We start from the raw sequence: 20,346 nt of genomic DNA, 5'->3' as shown, positions 1-20,346 counted from the left end.
ACAACTTGTAGTGGGAGTTTCACACACCAGTGCAAGAGGAACAAATATGGAGGTCAGGGATGAAATACACAGGATGACACCGGGCCTACAGCCCAGAAGAGGACAAAACACTCCACTGACACTCATTTATTGACGGTTTCAAGACTGCACGATGGAACCTTTTTCTCACCTTCCTCTCTCAAGGCACCTCTCTTCCTCTTCCACTCTTCACCACATGAGGGTTGAAGGTACCCCCATGTGGCCGATGCTCTCACTCCACACCCAACCGTTGGGAGAGAAAAAAAAAAAAAAGAACTCCCCTCTCCTATTGCACTCCAATATATATATCTCACATAATCACGTGACAACATAACTTGCTACATTTTGCCAGACATTCATAGACATTAACCTCTTGCATGCTGCAGCTGTGCAATACACGTAACTGGCGACAAGGCAATTTGCACAGAGCATCCACACTGAAGACATGACATAAGAGATAAATACAAGACCGTTATGGAGGGGCCAGATATAGGCATTTCGGGCCACTACACCTCTAATAATAAACTGACTCGATGTAAACAATTTAAAACCCGTTTTATTATTAGGAATTTACATATTTTCATCCCATCCTCTATGTACAATATTTATATATACTACTGACATTCTACAGTACGCTGCCGGAGCTCTGATGCGGATGAAGGATGTGCAACATCTCAGAACAATAAGAAAATAGAATTTATGTATATGGTAACTAAACATCATGTCTACCAAACCAGAGCAGCGAGCGTCGGGCAACGCTGCCGAGTTGTGGCAAGTTCCGTTCATGCCAAGTCCACCGGAGTATCATGGAAAAGTAGAGAGAAGAGGATTTCATGTATTGCAGACAAGTCAGCCGAACACTCATGTAGTCCTCCCATCACCGCCAAGAGAACCTGAATGTTCCAGTGGAAGAGCCCCGAGACGTCTATCTATTACCAATCTGGCAAAATAGCACCAGGGCGACAATCATGGCTGCAAGCTGGAAGGTGGAGACAGAAAGTTTTGAATGTGGTTATAAGTTAACAGTTGTTTAGACCTTTCAAGCCTTTATCCCCCACATCCCCATTTATTGTTCCAGTGCATATAAAATGAAGCAACTTTGTAAATAGTCTGGATTAAAATGGTTTTTGAAGGTAATTGGGTCAGTGAGGGGTGAAGAGTACAGAAAAAAAAATCCCCCCCCCCAAAAAAAACAAAACAGCAGTACTCATCTTCCACTGCCACGATGCTCCCCGCCACCAGTCACTGCTGCTCTGGTCTTCTATTTACAAGTGGTTTACCTACGTGACTACCGTAGCCAATAGAAGGCCTGAGAGGGACATAAACTTGCTGGGGGCTTCTACATTAGAAGTCCCTGGTTTACAGGACGTCATTAGGCCTTCTGATGTCAACTTATATAGTTTTGGTCACGGGAGGCCCAAAACTATATAGAATAAACTCGGAAAACACTTTTAAAAAGGGTTGTACCATGATGGCAGATTATTTCCTATCCACAGGATAGGGAATAACTGGCTGATCAGTGGGGATGGGGGGGGGGGGGGGGGTGTTTACTGCCTAACACTTTATGGGTCACTGTATGATGCGAGAATGGTTGAAAAAGTATACCTACTAGAGATGAGCAAACTTACTCGTTTAGGGCGTTTTTAAACTCGAGCACCGCTTCTTCCGAGTAACTGACTACCCGGACGAAAAGATTCGGGGGGAGCTCTCCCCCCCCCTCCCCTCTGCAACCCCCCGCTCACCCCCGGCGCCCCCCGAATCTTTTCACCCGAGTAGTCGGTTACTCGGAAAAAGCGGTGCTCGAGTGCAAAAATGCCCTAAACAAGTAAGTTCGCTCATCTCTAATACCTACCCTTTATATAGTGGTAATAATCTTTTTATACTGTGTGATCTGCTTGAAACTTGTCGCTCAGTGTAAACAGGCAGTCCATCTTTGAATGACTGCCTGTTCACAGTGAGTAGAAGCCGGTGGCCGGAAGAGACATGCGGCACACTTCACCACCATTCACTGAATCACTATCACTCCTGTGTGAAAGCAGAGATAGTCATTGGGATAACTGTCAGGCCCTTCTGCGCCCAACAGTCATCCCATGCCAAAGTACCCTTAGTGTTCCTACATTGGGTTACTGTGCAGTGCCTGGTGTAAAGACAACACTTCCCAGAATGCAAATATCTAAAACAAGCTCTAAGTAGATCCTGAATAAGCAGGAGGTGCAGGAAGATTGGCACTTAGCAGCCTAAAATGTTCAGGGGTGAACCTACACAATAATCTGTAGCTATAGAGAAAAGAGTTCAGTAACTTACCTCCAGACCACAGATTCCCAGGGCGACCCCTCCTACAATCTTTCCATTTTGTGATAGAAAGTGTTCAAAAGCTTTAAAGCAGCCCTGAAAAATGGATCAAAATGGACAGTCACAAAATATCAGGGAGAAGCCTTCAAAATAAATGCTTGACTTAATAACGCGTAACCCCAACCCAAAAGGGCAATTCCCCCAATAAGAGTGTTCTCTCTGGTCCGCCTCTGCATACAATGGACCTTTAAGTCAGGAATTCATGATCTGGGCCCTATATTGTGGATGACAGAGTAGGTTTCCTAAAAGACGCACTAGAGCTTCATAGAAGATATGTACAGAGTGCTGAAACCAATCACATTGAGTAGAACAACTACACACGGGCTCTAGGGAGGTCAGTGTGAAATAATGGGTTTCATACATGACTATTAAACCACTGGATCACTAGGTTAAGACTCTAAACTTCAAGATCACCAGATAAACATGCAAAAAAAAAAAAAACCATTGGGTAACTAAGTACAGAATCTAATCGACTAGATCACATGGTATATACAGCCTATACCATGAGCGTAACCGCAGGATCAGCTGTTATTGACCCCAAACCAGTTGATCATCTAGTAGAAACTCTAATCCAGTTGATCACCAGGTATAGACGCTAAACTAGTGTATCACCTGGTATATACTCCAATCCACTACACCAGGTATAGACTTAAAATCACAAGATCACCTGATATAGACCCTATGCCACTTGATTATCAAGTATAGGCTATAAACCATTGGGTCATCATGTATAGTTACTAAATCACTGGAATAATTACAGCAATGGATCCAGCAGATCACCAAATAGAGATACTAAACCACTGGAACAAAGAGTAGAGTCCATACTTGTTTATTCAGTGGCTTAGTAGCTATAAATTGGTGGACCAGTGATTTAGACTCCGTACTTGGTGATCCGCTGGATTAGTTAGCTGTAATTGGTGACGAGTTGATTTAGTATCTATATATGGTGACAAAGTGCTTTATAGCCAATACTTGAAGTTTGTTGATGGTGCTTCAGTCTGTAAACTAGTGGAACACCAGGTATAGACTTTAAATCAGTGGTCATCAAGTATCTATCTATAGACGAAAGCCGTCACTGACTCACCACTAATTCTTCAACTTCCCGATGTCGTAGAAACATGGAATTTGGCACGAGCATTGATTATGTCATAAATAGGAAAAGCTAATTGGTCCCAACTCCATTATTCAATTCTAGCGCCAAAAAATTAGCGTCCAAATTTTACATACGTAATCCAATTCTTTCACTTCCTGATGTCATAGAAACATGACATTTGGCACAAGCATAGATTATGTCCAAAATAGGAAAAGCTAATGGATCCCAACTTGATTATTCAATTCTAAGCGCAAAAGAATTAGCGTCCAAATTTTACGTACGGAATCTAATTCTCTCACTTCCTGATGTCATTTTATATAAAAGGAAACGTCGCATGGTTACCGCCACGTGGTGTTTCTTGGGTAACGCAAAGAACCATGCAAAACGGTGAACATATTTTTTTCCTCAGTATCTCTAAAGTAACCACGGCTTTATAAGATTTTCCGTGTGAACACCAGATAAACACCAGTACCAAAGTAACTCGGGCGAAGCTGGGTATATCAGCTAGTTGGCTATAAAGCACTTGGTCACCATGTATAGTTACTATATCAATGCATCACCAATTATAGCCAACTAATCCACCGGATCACCAAGTACAGCGTCTGAACCACCAGACCTCTAAATAGAGCTACTAAACCAGTGGATCATGAAGTAGGACTCATTAAGTGTCGCTACTTAACATCTGGTGACCAGTTTTAGACACAATCACTGGATTACCGAATATACATACTAAACCACTGGACCACCAAGTGCAGACTCTAAAACACCCAGTAAAGCGGTATACTTCACATACCGACAGGTCATATATGGAACTGGGAAGAGATTTTTTTTTCTCCCTGGAAGCAAATTGGCAACTAGGGTTTTTTCCCCCTCTCGCTGTAGGATTATAAATTGAACTTGTTGGATCTTCGTACCTTCACCTCAGAGCTGATGTTGTTAGGCTGGCAGGGGCTGACGGAGGAGCAGCACACCGGAGGGTATTCTTGGTGATTTCGGTAGTAAGTGGAGTTGCTGAAATCTTTGTAACCATAAAATCCGCAGCACTTGAACTGAGGAAAAAAAACAAACAAAAAGACATATTGAATGGGCTCATGAATCAAGAGAGGTGATTCCCAGAACCACCACAGGGCAACTTCATTTACGGACCTGTACTGGAAAATGGAATCTGGACAGCGAGCTGTTGCTACGGACGATAAGGAGACCTTCTCATATATAATCTATATATATTTATTTATGAGGCAGATTTATGAAAACTGTCTAAAAGCAACTGTTGCCCATAGCAAACAATCAGAGCAACGTTCATCCAAGAGCTCTTTAAAGAAATGACTGTTTTGTTTATAAAACTGAGATTTTTTCTTTATGCTCAGAAAATAGATTACAGCTGCGTAAAGGGGTTTGACACAAAGGTTCTCTTATGCACTAGACTCTAACCACTACAATACTGCCCCCTATGTACAAGAATATAACTACTATAAGGGCGCCCACCCACTGGCGTTTTTATTCCCCTGCGAAATTCGCAGCATTTTTTTTCTGCAAGGGTCTATGGGACTTGTAATGTTAAAATCGCGAACGCGCAAAATCGCAATTTACCGCGAATCACGGTAAATTGCGATTTAGCGCGATCGCGATTTTAACATTACAAGTCCCATAGACCCCTGCAGAAAAAAAATGCTGCGAATTTTGCAGGGAAAAAAAAACGCCAGTGGGTGGGCGCCCTCACACTGCCTCCTATGTACCAGAATATAACTACTATAACACTGCCCCCTATGTACAAGAATATAACTAGTATAATACTGCCCCCTATGTACAAGAATATAACCATTATAATACTGCCCCCTATGTACAAGAATATAACCATTATAATACTGCCCCCTATGTACAAGAATATAACCATTATAATACTGCCCCCTATGTACAAGAATATAACCATTATAATACTGCCCCCTATGTACAAGAATATAACTACTATAATACTGCCCCCTATGTACAAGAATATAACTACTATAACACTGCCCCCTATGTACAAGAATATAACTACTATAACACTGCCCCCTATGTACAAGAATATAACTACTATAACACTGCCCCCTATGTACAAGAATATAACTACTATAACACTGCCCCCTATGTACAAGAATATAACTACTATAACACTGCCCCCTATGTACAAGAATATAACTACCCTAACACTGCCCCCTATGTACAAGAATATAACTACCCTAACACTGCCCCCTATGTACAAGAATATAACTACCCTAACACTGCCCCCTATGTACAAGAATATAACTACCCTAACACTGCCCCCTATGTACAAGAATATAACTACCCTAACACTGCCCCCTATGTACAAGAATATAACTACCCTAACACTGCCCCCTATGTACAAGAATATAACTACCCTAACACTGCCCCCTATGTACAAGAATATAACTACCCTAACACTGCCCCCTATGTACAAGAATATAACTACCCTAACACTGCCCCCTATGTACAAGAATATAACTACCCTAACACTGCCCCCTATGTACAAGAATATAACTACCCTAACACTGCCCCCTATGTACAAGAATATAACTACCCTAACACTGCCCCCTATGTACAAGAATATAACTACCCTAACACTGCCCCCTATGTACAAGAATATAACCACCCTAACACTGCCCCCTATGTACAAGAATATAACCATTATAATACTGCCCCCTATGTACAAGAATATAACTACTATAATACTGCCCCCTATGTACAAGAATATAACTACTATAATACCAGCCCCTATGTACAAGAATATAACTACTATAATACTGCCCCCTATGTACAAGAATATAACTACTATAATACTGCCCCCTATGTACAAGAATATAACTACTATAATACTGCCCCCTATGTACAAGAATATAACTACTATAATACCAGCCCCTATGTACAAGAATATAACTACTATAATACCACCCCCTATGTACAAGAATATAACTACTATAATACCACCCCCTATGTACAAGAATATAACTACTATAATACCACCCCCTATGTACAAGAATATAACTACTATAATACCACCCCCTATGTACAAGAATATAACTACTATAATACCACCCCCTATGTACAAGAATATAACTACTATAATACCACCCCCTATGTACAAGAATATAACTACTATAATACCACCCCCTATGTACAAGAATATAACTACTATAATACAGCCCCCTATGTACAAGAATATAACTACTATAATACAGCCCTCTATGTACAAGAATATAACTACTATAATACTGCCCCCTATGTACAATAATATAACTACTATAATACAGCCCCCTATGTACAAGAATATAACTACTATAATACTGCTCCTATGTACAAGAATATAACTACTATAATACTGCCCCCTATGTACAAGAATATAACTACTATAATACTGCCCCCTATGTACAAGAATATAACTACTATAATACTGCCCCCTATGTACAAGAATATAACTACTATAATACTGCCCCCTATGTACAAGAATATAACTACTATAATACTGCCCCCTATGTACAAGAATATAACTACTATAATACTGCTCCTATGTACAAGAATATAACTACTATAATACTGCCCCTATGTACAAGAATATAACTACTATAATACTGCCCCCTATGTACAAGAATATAACTACTATAATACTGCCCCTTCACATACAGCACTGTCTGTAACAGTTGCACTATTACAGAACCAGGAAATTGGCTCGTTAATAAACCACCAGGGAGCAGATCCGGTTCACATGGCATACATAACTCTACACTCCTCAAGAGACAACAGTCTGGTGCACGTCCAGAAATGTAATGGGGGGGGGGGGGGGGGAGGGGGTTGGGACAGTCACTAAGGTATGACAAGTCATGTGAGTAATGTAATATATCAGGCCATACTTTCATTCTGGTATGGAAATAAAAGCCTGTTGCCTGGTTGGTCAGACAGTCCTTCCAATGTTCTGAGTAATTCTGTCTATACTACATAAGGACTACAGTGGGGTCGTCCGCAGGAGCATAGCAAGAGTAGGGAAAGGCTAAAGCATGTTTAAGTGGAAGGGGCACAGAAAGTTGCAACAGCCAGAGCTACTTACTGGCTGTTGTAAATTGATCTATTTAGCAGTTCTGTCAATAAGGGAGATGGAATAATACCTTTGTAGCGCCACCTATTGGAAAGCAGCATTCCTTCAAGCCAAAGTTAGACTCTTTATACAAGCCTTGTAACAATAACTTGGAATTAAAAGCAAAGCTAGACTCCATGCACAGATAGCCGTTTCAGGGTATTTGTGCTTCATTGGTGTACAGTAGGAGCCTAACTTTGCTAGTGAGAGGCCTGGGATGGGGGTCAGAAATGCTATCTTTTCTCCTTAGGGAGAGCACTTAGACGGTGGGTGAGGAGACTCAAATGACCATGCATGCGTAATATGCAAATAAGGAAGATAGAATGAAACCTCCCCAGCGCCACTCTTAACAGGTAGGAGAGGATAAGAGAGTAACCACGCAGCTTGCACTCCTGTGAGCCTCGGTAATATTATCTACTAGCTTCCTGACACTGAAGACAAAATAAACCGGTGCTGTGTGACAAGTGAATACAAGAGTGATATAATGTGCCCTAGAGGGATAGTGCTGCCGCCGTCTTCACAGTCATTAACTGCTTAAGGACACGGACCTTTTTTTTTCTTCTTCTCCTCATTTTTGTTTTTTCCTCCCAACTTATTTACCCATCGACGTCGCTGTATGAGGGCTTGTTTTTTGCGGGACGAGTTGTATTTTTCAATGGTGCTATTTAATGTACCATATAATGTACAAAAAAGTAACAAAAAAAAAACAAAAAAGAAAAAACACAACTTAAAAAGTGGAGTGGTTGGAAATCCTATCATCTTTAGGGGTAAGGGAGGGGAATTGTTTTTAAGGCGAACACACTGCGGAAAAAATGACAACTTTATTCTGTGAGTATATAAGATTATGACCGAACAGAGTTTATATATTTTTTGCTTTACTACTTTTAAAAATAAAATATATTTAGAAAAACAAATTGTTTTTTCGCCGCCATCTTCTGACAGCCATAACGTTTATTTTTCCATTGCCATAGCTGTGTGGGGGCTCTTTTTTTTTTTTTTTTTTTTTTTTTACAGGACATCCTGGATACAATTTTGTACAAAGCAGACACAAACTGATAGAGAAGTAACACTTGAGCATGGATCGGTTCTTTTTTGGGGAAGAGGAGGCACAAATTTGAATCTTTGCCCAGTTTTAAGAAATGTCTAGCAGCCGCTCCTGCCACGGCCCTCCTTACCTCTTTCATGGTTGTATTCCACACGGTCGTCAGCTCGTTGTCACTTCCATAATCTTCACGGAGATATTTCACTGCCACAGTACCAATGTAGTCAATGAAGATCTGGGACTGAGAAAGAAAACCGCACTGGTGACACTTCATCCTCAGTGCTTACACTGCTGCCTTCTTCTCTAAGAGGTCTGCTAGAGGACGCCTCTGAACATCCCTTAGAGGGGTTTCCTCTAACAATCAGAACCTGTCACCCCGATGTGACGATAGTATTTAATTTTTAAAAATTTGTGTCTTTTACAGTTCTTTAAGGACCCGTTTAGAGACAACTGTATAAGAAGTCCTTATGGCTCTCAGTAGGGTGGTGCACAAGTTATTGGCTGAGAGCAATCACATGATTGACTAATTGAGGCTAAAATGGCTGGGCAGACATCCCAAGTTGGTAATACAATATACAATTTGGTCACTCTTGGACGGCAGTCTTGGGGATCTCCCCGTTCTCCCATGCTCTGTGTAGAATGGATTTCAATATGGCAATCCTTTCCCCCCGCAGGAGATATGCGGTATAGCAGCTGCTTATTCCCCACTGCTCTACTGAAATAATCATGCAATCTCCTTTAATTCTCTGGCTATTATCTATATTTTCTGTATATAAGAGTGCAAGCTCTGCAGCACAGAAGTTCGAACCCGGCTCTTACCAGAGAGGAGAACGCCAGAACTACTACAGCGCCTGCAATTTCCGCGATGAAAATAATGAGGATGATGCTGAAGAACTAAAAGAAAAGAAGAATAATATCACATATAAGAGGCTATGGTGTAATATATATGAGGAGATATAGGGAGAGGACATATAGAGTAATAGGAAGAGGTATAGGGGAGGTATGGACGTACCAGCATCAGCATGCATCGGCTTTCTTTTATGGCTCCACAACAGCCAAGGAACCCCATAAGTATTAGAAATCCTCCGACCGCCATGCACAGATAGCCCACATTTACCACTTGCATGAGCTGTGGTGAGGCTGAGCCAATGATCTTCAGGAAAGACCCTCCATCTACCTTCACCCAGATTCCGATTCCCAGGACAGTGATGCCCCCCAGCTGCAGGGAGAGAGCAAAATACATAAAGCCATAGAAAACCATGCAACCAAGTATTTGTGAATTCCTGAATCTGAAACCCAACAGATGTCTGGAGTATTTTCACTCCTTTCTTGCTTCCTTCAGATATTTTTCGTTGGGGTTTACTTCTGAAATAAACCCATTGCTGTGAGACATTATAGAATATTACTTCAGTGTAGAAATAAAAAATAATCTTCTATTGCTGAGTGGAGACCATCAACAAGCTGCTGATGACAGATCAGTTATTCCTATTATAGATATATATATATTATTAGATACATATATATCTCTGTTCGGTATATTGGAGTCCTCCTGTGTCAGAAATATATTGGCCCCATACAGGCGAACAGAACTGTGAGCTTCCTATTATGTTCATCACCTTCTATTTTGTATCCTCTTCCATTAATTTGGTGGGTACCTGAAGGTGGCCATTAATCTGTATATAAGGCTGGGAAAGAGGGAGTTGGTGGGGCATGTGCCCCTAGCGCTAACAGGAGAGAGGATGAAGGGGGGGGGGGGGGTGGAATTCCGATTGATTTGATATGAACCATGGGCTGATTTCTTTATGCAATGGGGTTAGCTGCAGAATGGGGAGAGTGTGCAGATATAAAGGGGATACAGTTACTGCGACAATTTGTTTATGTGAAGTTTTTACTGTGTAATAGAACTGTCTCCCTTAAGAGGGGCAGAAATGGAGGTACAGAGCTGAACAGGAGGAAGAGACAGGAAGTAGTTGAGAGAGGTGCTCGGTACAGGATGGAGGTTGAGGCAGGAGTCTCTCCTGGTGTTCTGCAGTGTCAGATACAGTCCTAAGGATGGTTCCCGCCAGGAGAAACACATACAGCCATTAAGAGAGAGGTTAAGCTGTGGAGAGCATAAGAAGGTAGTCTCTCCTGGTTTGTGCTACAGGGTGGTGGCAATTGTCTTTATTTGTCCCCTTTTCATCAGGTGAACAGGGAAAGGAGTGCCGAGTAGTGAAGTAAGTGCAAAGTGGTTCCTCTGTTCCCTCCCCTCCAATTATGCTGAACCCGTACTGGTGGGCTGGAGAAAAAGTGATCCCCAGTCAGCTGGGCACAGAGCAGCTGCAGGTATCCCGCTTTGATGGGCAGTGAACTCAGTATCACTTATTGGTACTCTCAGCTAACTGGGCCAGGACTCTGATTAACTACCATTCATAAGGACTCTTGAACTTCATTGACAGACTGAGATACCCCAGATTACCGAGTCACATGTTACCGGTTTCCTGTTTGACAGTTGTTAAAGCGTTGTTTGTTCAGCAACAGCTACTCCTGTGCCCTATGTCCATCAAGCTGACATTGACTCAGAAAACTGGGAAAGCCCAGAACCCACAGCCTGAAGTCCCTTACGCAGAAATGGGTTGTACCTAGAAAAAAAGTCTTCATGGTGGTCTGGGCCCATAAAAGAACAATGAAATTGAGCGACAATAATCAGAATAGATATCACCTGTGATCACAGGAAGTAACTGCACTGTAATCAGTATCATTGCAAATAACTGCACTGTAACCACTATCCCTGTGTGAGCAGTCTGACTACTCAGGGCCAACTCTACATTTATGTGGGTCCTTGGGCGACAGTCTCAGTGGGCTCCTTTACAGCATGTCATGACACATGCCACAGTAAATCTGCAACAGCGAATACAGTGATACTAACTCTACACAGGTGCTCTGCAGGCCATAAAAAATGATTACAGTACAGTTATATCCAGTGATCACAGGCGACTTCCTCTATGACTGGAGTCATTCAGTTCCCCTTTTTGTTGTGTGTCCGCCCAGACTGCCACGACAACTTCTCCCAGCCACACCTGGTCTCTATGGAATTTGAAATACAGACATCTTTGGCTCCTTGCTTTTTCATCATCCTCCTTACGTTATCTACACCTTTACGCAATCCCTACTTCTATAGTACCCAATATAGTAATAATGCTGCCTGTGATATTCCACACAGTAGTACTGTCCCCATTTCTGTGCCCCCTGTAGGCCCCACACAGTAAGTACTGCTTATAGTGACCATCCCACAGTAAAACGCAGCAGGAACCTTTGCTTTCTGTGTTTTTTTGCTTTTACACTGACTAATGACGGGATGGGCGAGTATGGAATGGGAACACAGGAGAAACTTTTTTTTCTTCCCATTTTTATACTGCCAGATACGCTGACACTACAGAGACTGATCACAGAATGGGTGACCTTAGGACAGGGAGAGGGGGACAAGAACGCAGTAGGAACTTTTTTTAAAAAACAAAAACATTGACAGTATCAGACACTACAGTAAGGGTGGCATCACCTGCTTAGTAGTAATGCCTTCTTTATGCCCCCTTTTTGCCTCCACTCAGTAATACTGCTCCTTTTGTACCCTTACACTCATACCTCCTTTTAGAAATAATGCTCTTTTGCTTCCTGTGAAAAATATTGCCTACAACGTCCCCTCGTATGTAAACAATCTATACTCCCCTCCTCTGTTGCTCCCTGGCAGTTGTAATGGCCGTGCTGTCCACCCCTGACTTCCCGCATTGTGTGGACATTCCTGGACTCACTAAGGCTGGGAAAATTGACTACAGCGATCATGTGTTTGTTCTATGATCGCATAACCCAAAAGTCAGACGGTGGGGACAACAGCGACCCATTACAGCTGCCGGGGAGCGGCAGAGGAGGCGAGAATGGACTGATTTGCATAGTTAAATTAAAGACAGTAACTTGGGCCCCGGGACCTGCTGAGGTTTGCCGGGTACAGACGTCGGACCTGTAACTTCTATATGGTACAAGTTGTGTTATAGATATGCTGTCTCCACTGTATGGAGAGGTGGGTGGGGGGGACAAAACAGATGTCTTGGGGCCTGTACCAGAATTTGAAGTTATCCCCTATGCAAAAGGATAGAAGATAACTTGCTGGTGGTGAAACCCCCACGATGAAGACCCCCGCCGATCTCAAGCAGGAACTCCTGTGTCCCACTCTCCTGTCACTGGGGGAGGGTGGGGTCGCTGCTCCCCTTGCAGTGCCGTCACTCTGATCAGTACGCTGTGTCAGTGCTCCATTCATTTCAATGGGGCCAACTGAAATACCCGAGCAGGTGTGCGACCAGCACTTCATTCAGTCTCCTTCTCACTGTGGGGGGTGCAATAACCATGCAGTGAGGAGGACGGGAGAGATGGGACCCCTGTACTTCAGATTGGCAGGGGTCTCAGTAAGTGATCACTTGAGATTCTGGTACAACCCCTTTAAGACCCTGGCAATGGCCCCATCTACTAGTATTGCATCAATGAGGCTCATAGAGAGCCCAGCGATGCTGCTGAAAGTCACGACAGCTGCGAAGAAAAGTAGGGCAGAGGGGCCGAAAAGTGAACTTTTGCACCAAGACTCAGCTATGCCCTGGGCCTAGGGTAGGGTTACATAGAGCGGCATGGCTATAGTGCAGCCAAAATATGGTTTTGCATGTGACAGATGCTTTTCTTGAAAGCCCACACGGCCAACAACGATCCATTTGCATGCTGTGCCGACCTGCTGTCCTGCACAGCTTTTGGCTCTCATCACCACTGCCCAGAAGCCGCCATATGGAGGCCTTGCCATCAGATGTTCAGGCCTGACTCCGCAATGGAGGAAAATTAGATTGCACTAACCCCTTTAGTTGGTTGACCCGCCTGTACTGTACAACCCCTCTACTGCATCATGGTGACCCACCAATGATCTGCTGAAGCGGCAGGCAGTCATGAATAGATAAGCCAGGTAATACACGGGTACTCCAGAAGAAGCTTCTTTCAGCAGCTCCCACGTGTTACACCTATGTACATGAATAGCTGATCTGTCCGCAGTATTTACACAAGCCTTAATTAGATTACAAATAAAAGCCAGCCTGCTTGTTGATGGTTTCCAGATAGAATAGCAAGGGATCTATTTTTATACTACACAAAAAAGGTCAATATTTATTTACAGTATACTTACAAAGATAATGGCGTTGAATACGAACATTATGGTTTTTAAGAATGAAAAGCAACTCATCTTGAGGCCTAAAATAAAAAAATTATAAAAAGTAAATTAAAGACGGATATGGACAGAGTGTTAGTGACTGTTTGGGCTGAGGTACTGAGAAAGCAAACATTCCTCATATCTCCGCTTTCTCGATTCCTACGAATGTGACATTAAGTTTTCTTTTTTTCCTCTAAGAACAGCGCCACTCCTGTCCATGGGCGGTGTGTGGTACTGCAGCTCGGCTCCATTCACTTGAATGTGACTAAGGGTGCATTCACACGGGCTTTTGTTATACTGGTCCAAGAAACTCGAACTGATGTCACACTCATAAACCTGCGATTATCTATGCAAGTGTGATGCGATTTGTGAGAGAAACACATTGCATGTTTTATTAGATAAAAAAAATTAATTAATCGCACCCACACGCAAGTGCGATGTGATCACCCCTGTCCCCCATAAAGAAGGTGCGAATCTTGAACAGAATCACCTAAAAACAGGACATGCTGCAAGATAAATTGCACGTGGAAGTCGTCCATGTGAATGCACCTTATGCTGCAATACTGAACGCGGCCTGTAGACACAAGTGGCGCTTTTTTTCTATGTTACTAGTATCCCCGTTTCCATAGCAGCTGCTTGCCTACATTACATTCCTACATACAATGGGTGTATTTACCGGTCTTCTAGACAACAGCGCACTGTTAGCTCTGCTGCATTCAGTTCTGTTATATACAGAGAGTAGTTTATAGCATCACATTTATCCTGGGAGTAACAATAAACTGGGGGCCAAAAAACACAAAAGTCGCTGCCAGCAGTGAAAGTTGTCACTGGGCCCAAGGATACGAAAAGGTGCTAAACTAGGGTTAAAATAGTATATATGGCACTATGATGTGTTCTATGGCCTTCACAATATATAGCTTCATGTTTGTACATGGTCCTCTGTGGAGGGTGGGTGACGCTGGCAGAGTGGCAGTTATTGGGCACCATGAACCTACTGGAGGCTCTATGGCTCTTCTTAGCTGTAAAATGCCATTTACACGAGTCGAATTCTCGTTCCAACATAACGAGCATCACTGCCATGTCCCTCAGAGCTTGTTACTTTTACAGGGGCCGAGATTTGGCTAATTGAGACAGATGATGGCTACTATGATCTTTCATCCCCGTAGGCCGGCTGTACATCTCCATAGTCACACGGGAAGATGTACCGCCAATAATGAGCACTTTCATGCTCGCTGAAAACAGAACAAGCGTTTATTCATTCGTCGGCCGATCATTGGTCCCTTTACATGGCCTGATTGTCGGGCAAAGGAGAATTCAGGTCCGAATCGACCAGTGTAAAAGGACCTTGGTTGGGCAATTGTGGCAGTTTCTGAGGGCGTTGTGGTTGTTATTGGGGTACGGTGCTGGTTCTGGGGGCATTGCATCTATTGCTGGGGTGTAACACTCGCAGTGCGCATTGGTAATTGTGTGATATTGTGGATTTGCAGAAGACACATTGGCTTTGGGTCAGTGCCAAGTGTGGAAGTAGGAGCAACTGGGAGGAATAATGAACATGCAGGAGGCGGGAATGAGGTTTGGAACTGTAACAAGACAACAGGTGGTTCGGCTCTACCTCTTGGTCCGATCAGGTACACAGTCTCCTAACTCTATCCGTAGAGGCGGTGTACGGCTTCAAGGAGTAGCCCACAAAGTCCTTTGACTTCGAACCACCTTGGGGCCGGGTCACGTGCGTATGCAGGTCCTCACTTGGCAAGTCTCGTGCGAGCTTGGCCTTTCTCCTTGGAGCTCACTCAACAGCCGTTGCTCAACTGCTCTTAGCAACTGTAACATCTGCGCATGCGCACTGATCCCGCCTTTATATCTCTAGCTCCGCCCCTCTAGACCTACAGGACTCCCCGCTAACATCCCCAGCCGAACTGCAATTTTGTTAAGGCGACAGTAACATTAAATATGCTACAGAGATACTGGGCCATTACTGGAGGCACTGTGGCTGGTGCTACGAGCTACGTGGCAAGCGCTGAGGGCACTTTGACTGTTACTGCGGGCACCATGGCATACTAGGAGCACTGTATCAGGTGTTAGGAGCTTCATGAAGAGGGAGAAATGTGGCTGTTATTGGGGCACCATCACTCGCCAGCTCTGTATCGTTATGGCTGGCACTGTGATGGGGGTACTGTGCGGGTTTTCAGTTCAGCTAGAGCTGTAAACACTATTTTAGGCTGATCTCGACTAAAAGTCCCCTCAACGTGCAGTTTATGATTGATCGGCACCTCTAAATCATTGACGGCACAAACTCTGAATATGTAACCAATATAGGAGCCTGGTAAATATGTGACCACTGGACTGTGCCAGGTTACCACGTGATGCCACGTACCACAGACTCGACTATTCGGGATCAGAAAGGGCATCGTGAAAGTATTTTATTTAAACTTGGTTTAAAAATTCGAAATTGCGAAAAATGAAGAATATGGAAATTTTTCTGCCTGGTAGTTTTGTAAAGGCAAATACATATATGCAAAACGGGGAGCCTGAAACACGACCTCTACAGTAGAAGCAGACCGTGATCAGCTCTGGCAGAGGAGAACGGAGTATTTATAGACAACGCGGATGTGCAATATGACAACACGTTTCTCGATCTTCCAGTTTTTGTGTAAATAGGTCTTGGAATATCCCCGAATCTTTCCTTCCTCCTTATACTCTTATTGTCCTTTCTGTTCTAACAAGGTCTAATCCCTGCCCTAATCTCAGGAGACGACAGGGATAGCAGACACTTAATACCAACGCGTTTCATTCAAATCCTATAACTGTATTTGCATTTTATATCCTCCACCTCATCGGTCTTTAACCTGTGGCAAAACTACAACTCCCAACATCCCCTAACAGACGGCTAAATACGGGATTCTTCCACGTTGTATGAAGTCTTTCCAAACAGAAACGTGTTGGGTTCTACAAGTGTAAAATATTGTAGTGATGGTCATCAGGGCAGAAAGAAAGAATATTTGTGTCTGTACGATCCTTAACACTACGCTCTTTTTACTCCATCTGTTCTATATGGTCAATTCATTAATTATTCTGCCCCATTTATTCTATAGATTTGTTTCTCAAACACCTTCCAATGCATTTCACTCAGGGTTAGCGAAATTAAACTTCCTCAACCCAGAAGCCTCTGGAGGGAGTTCTACTGCTCCAAATGGGACAAAATTCAGAAAATGGACACTTCAGACAATGTGCTCGCCATTTATGATAAAATACGTTTAGCAAAAAAGTCGCCAATAGGTGGCGCTGTAGCTATGCAAATCTCGCTACAAATGTTCAATATGTCCCCTGTGGTTTTCAACAATGCTCTCTATTTGCAAAACCACATTTTCCATCACTGAATGCGTAGAGTCAGCTTTAGGCCGGATTTACAGGAGTGTATGCATATTTGAGCGCGCACGAGAATAATGTTTTTGAAGAACAAATGTTGCTTTTTTGCGTGTGCATTGGCGTAATTTACTGTACTTTTAGAACACGCAAAGGGGAAAAAAAAGGCACCAATGCTCCCAGCCGTAATTAGTGTAAGGAGGTCAAGAGGTCTTTTTACTGTACGATTCCACAGTGTTTCACGCATCTCCTAGCATATTTTGGGTGCAGTTGCGCATTCCCATTGACTTCTATGGAGACTTTTAGTGTGCAGATGCGCAATAAAATGCAACCCAAATGCGCTTATGTGAACCCATTGAGATCAGTGCACTCTATTTACTGTGCATTGCGCACACTAATACAGTTGTGTGAATCCAGCTTAATCCCTACAACATGCTGCCGAGTGCGGTCCTTCAGATCTGACACTGAGTCAGGTCTGTCACTGTAGACCAGGTCAGCTATATTAACGATGAGCCCATCGTTTGAAGTTGTCCAAATTTCGTCTCTTTTGAAGAACGCCCTCCAGAGGCCACCGAGTTGGAGAAGTTTGATTTTACTAACCCTGTCTTATATAATCCTGTAATGAACCCAACTTATTTCACTCACTTTGTACCACAGTATATACTCCTCTAACCATCCATTACCCTCGCTAACCATCCCCATCCACTCCGTTTATACTGTAGGATTCTCCCTGGAACCGTCTCCACTCAGTATATACTATACACTACTCTAACCAACCCCACTCCATACACACTCCATTTATATTCTATATTCCTCTATCCATCCACTCATTTCACTCCACATTTATTACATACTCTTCTCCAAAGCCCCATCCAATATATGTTTTATACTGCTCTAAAATATATTGCACTGACCTTACTCCATTTGTACCCTGCACTCCTCTAACCAACCCTTCTGCCACACATTGCACTCCATATATAATGCATTCCTCTATTTTATACCATCTATTTATCTACCCTGTTTCCCTGAAAATAAGACATCCCCTGAAAATAAGACAGCATGATTTTCCAGAATTTGAGGATGCAAAATAATTTTTCAGACTTTGAGGATGCCTGAAATATAAGCCCTACTCCAAAATTAAGACCTGCTAACAGTTAATTTAAATAGTGTCCAGGCAGCTATACATGTAAAAAAGTTAAACCTTTTTGAACAAAAATTAATGTAAGACACTGTCTTATTTTCGGGGAAACACGGTAATAGCCACTCATTTCAGGCAATGCTGCCCTGATCACCCCTCCTGCTGGACCCACCAGTTATAAGTTGGGGGCATAAACGTACAATGCCGTGCATGGACAGGATTTGTGGACCACATTAACACAGCCCAGCTACATGGAGCAAACCGGTCAGTCCATCGTATAGGGATCTCATCTGTACAACTGATGCCTCGCTGCACCCATTGGTATCATCTTTGAGAACCCCTTTTGGGTGTGTTCACATGTCACTGAGGATTTTATTGCAGATTTTGGTACAGATCTACAGCAGATTTCACCCTTGAATTACAGCAGAAGGGGTTAAAGTCTGCAACATGTGAACGCACCCCCAATGATACGAATAGGCATGTGTATAACGTAGCAGCAGTCCATGCAGGGGTCTGTAAGGAGAGGATCCCACGTCATCCGAGATCTCTTTGTATGAGCTCTGTATCAATATTGGCACACAAATACAAGGTAATGCCACCCTTGGAGGAGGGTAGAGAGCAAAAAGTGGGGTGGCATGCGGCAGCAATTATAGGGGTGGCATAAGGATATGGGTCCCTCAGCTCTAGATAGGGACAGATGGCGGTGCTCACCTGATGGGATATTCCTTGAGTCCTGCTTCTTGCTGCGCCTCTCAGGTGATTGTGACCTGCTTGGATTCCTCCTGGAGACTGCCGCTGGCTGAACACCTGAGCTGCTCACCTGGGAGGGACACAGTGTGCGCTCATGTATTCCTAGCAGTGCCTGCCTACAGGAAGAGCATCAGGGACTAAAGCAGAACCCTATCAGTGCTTCCCAACGGTCAGGTTTTCAGGATTTCCTCACAGGTGATAGAGTTTTTGTCAGCGCCTCAGGTGTTGGATATCCTGAAAGCCTGACCTGTTGGGGGCCCCGAGGACCGGAGTTGGGAACCAGCGCCCCACATCATCTGGGTGCAGACAGAAGAGCACTATTTGAATAGAGTTTATGTAATTAACCTTTTATCTGCCAATGTTCCAAAACTTTACCAGTGGATGCACAGTTGCTGCCTGGCTTTGAATTGTGAGGGAGATCCTTATTTGGTAGGTAAAAGGTTAATATACTTTTTTTTAAAAACTTCCTTAAGATTTTAAAGATCTCTGCTTGCTGTCAGTGAACAAGAACATTCTTCTGCATATTCAGGTTGGCTTCACACACGCATGCTTTTGCGTAATGGGTGTTATGTTTTTGCGCTCACCTGTGCATATTGTTATGGATTTTTGCACACGCAAGCATGCTCCCATTGATTTCAGTTATGTTAAACTAGTTTATTATGCGCTATGTTCGCTCGCAATCCACACAAAAATAGAACATCCGGCGTCATTTTTTTTTTTTTTTGGCGTGAATGAAATATGTGTGTAAAATACGCTCATGTGAACAGACAGCAGAGTTGGCTACAGCGGTGCGCAGACTACATCGTCCTGTGTGAGCTAAGTGGTCTGACCTGCAGTGAATAGAACCCATTGATTTTAATGGGGTAACGTAATAGGCAATAAACACCAAAACCCTCAAGTGCGGGCAAAATAAGTGGGCGTAAGCGATTTTCTGTCATGTAAATGCGTAGCGTGTAAACTCGTCTGAAATGCACTCATGTTTCTGCGAATGTGCCCTGCCAGTGCAGGTAAAATAGAACTATCAGCACAGGTGGGTAATGATGTTCTTGGCTCACAGAAACTTGTTGACGTGTGGATATTAGTGTAGCAAACCCTCAGCTGTGAGCAAGACTGGGTCTCAATGGGTTTTGAAGAATATTCTTGTTCAAGCAAGCAGAGATGGTGAAAATGGTGAGGAATTCAAACACCGAGCTTTAGCTTAGTTGAATCTTCGTGAAAAGCAAGAGCAGAAGGATAAGCAGCTGCCTGG

General features: G+C 43.2%; 1 protein-coding gene across 1 annotated transcript; it reads right to left on the bottom strand.

Moving 5' to 3' along the window:
* Nucleotides 1-556: 556 nt before the first annotated feature.
* Nucleotides 557-19,205, bottom strand: TSPAN16 (tetraspanin 16). Its single transcript, XM_066590071.1, has 8 exons — nucleotides 19,059-19,205; nucleotides 13,823-13,887; nucleotides 9,644-9,850; nucleotides 9,451-9,525; nucleotides 8,765-8,872; nucleotides 4,378-4,512; nucleotides 2,323-2,406; nucleotides 557-997 (listed from the first exon to the last, which is right to left on the bottom strand). The coding sequence occupies exons 2-8, from the start codon at nucleotides 13,877-13,879 to the stop codon at nucleotides 944-946; spliced, it is 720 nt and encodes a 239-aa protein (XP_066446168.1). The 5' UTR covers nucleotides 13,880-13,887; nucleotides 19,059-19,205; the 3' UTR covers nucleotides 557-943.
* Nucleotides 19,206-20,346: the final 1,141 nt, after the last annotated feature.

This window comes from Eleutherodactylus coqui, chromosome 2, assembly GCF_035609145.1.
Source record: "Eleutherodactylus coqui strain aEleCoq1 chromosome 2, aEleCoq1.hap1, whole genome shotgun sequence".
Classification (NCBI taxonomy): domain Eukaryota; kingdom Metazoa; phylum Chordata; class Amphibia; order Anura; family Eleutherodactylidae; genus Eleutherodactylus; species Eleutherodactylus coqui.
The sequence above is the reverse complement of the archived record's forward strand: the minus strand, read 5'-3'. Positions and strand labels throughout refer to the sequence as shown.

Excerpts from the sequence above, each read along its gene's own strand:
- TSPAN16 (XM_066590071.1), bottom strand. The coding sequence starts at position 13,879 with ATGAGTTGCTTTTCATTCTTAAAAACCATAATGTTCGTATTCAACGCC. Across the intron at positions 8,873-9,450 it reads TTCTGGCGTTCTCCTCTCTG|TCCCAGATCTTCATTGACTA; the intron begins GTAAGAGCCGGG and ends TTTCTTTCTCAG. Across the intron at positions 4,513-8,764 it reads GGAATACAACCATGAAAGAG|TTCAAGTGCTGCGGATTTTA; the intron begins GTAAGGAGGGCC and ends TTTTTTCCTCAG.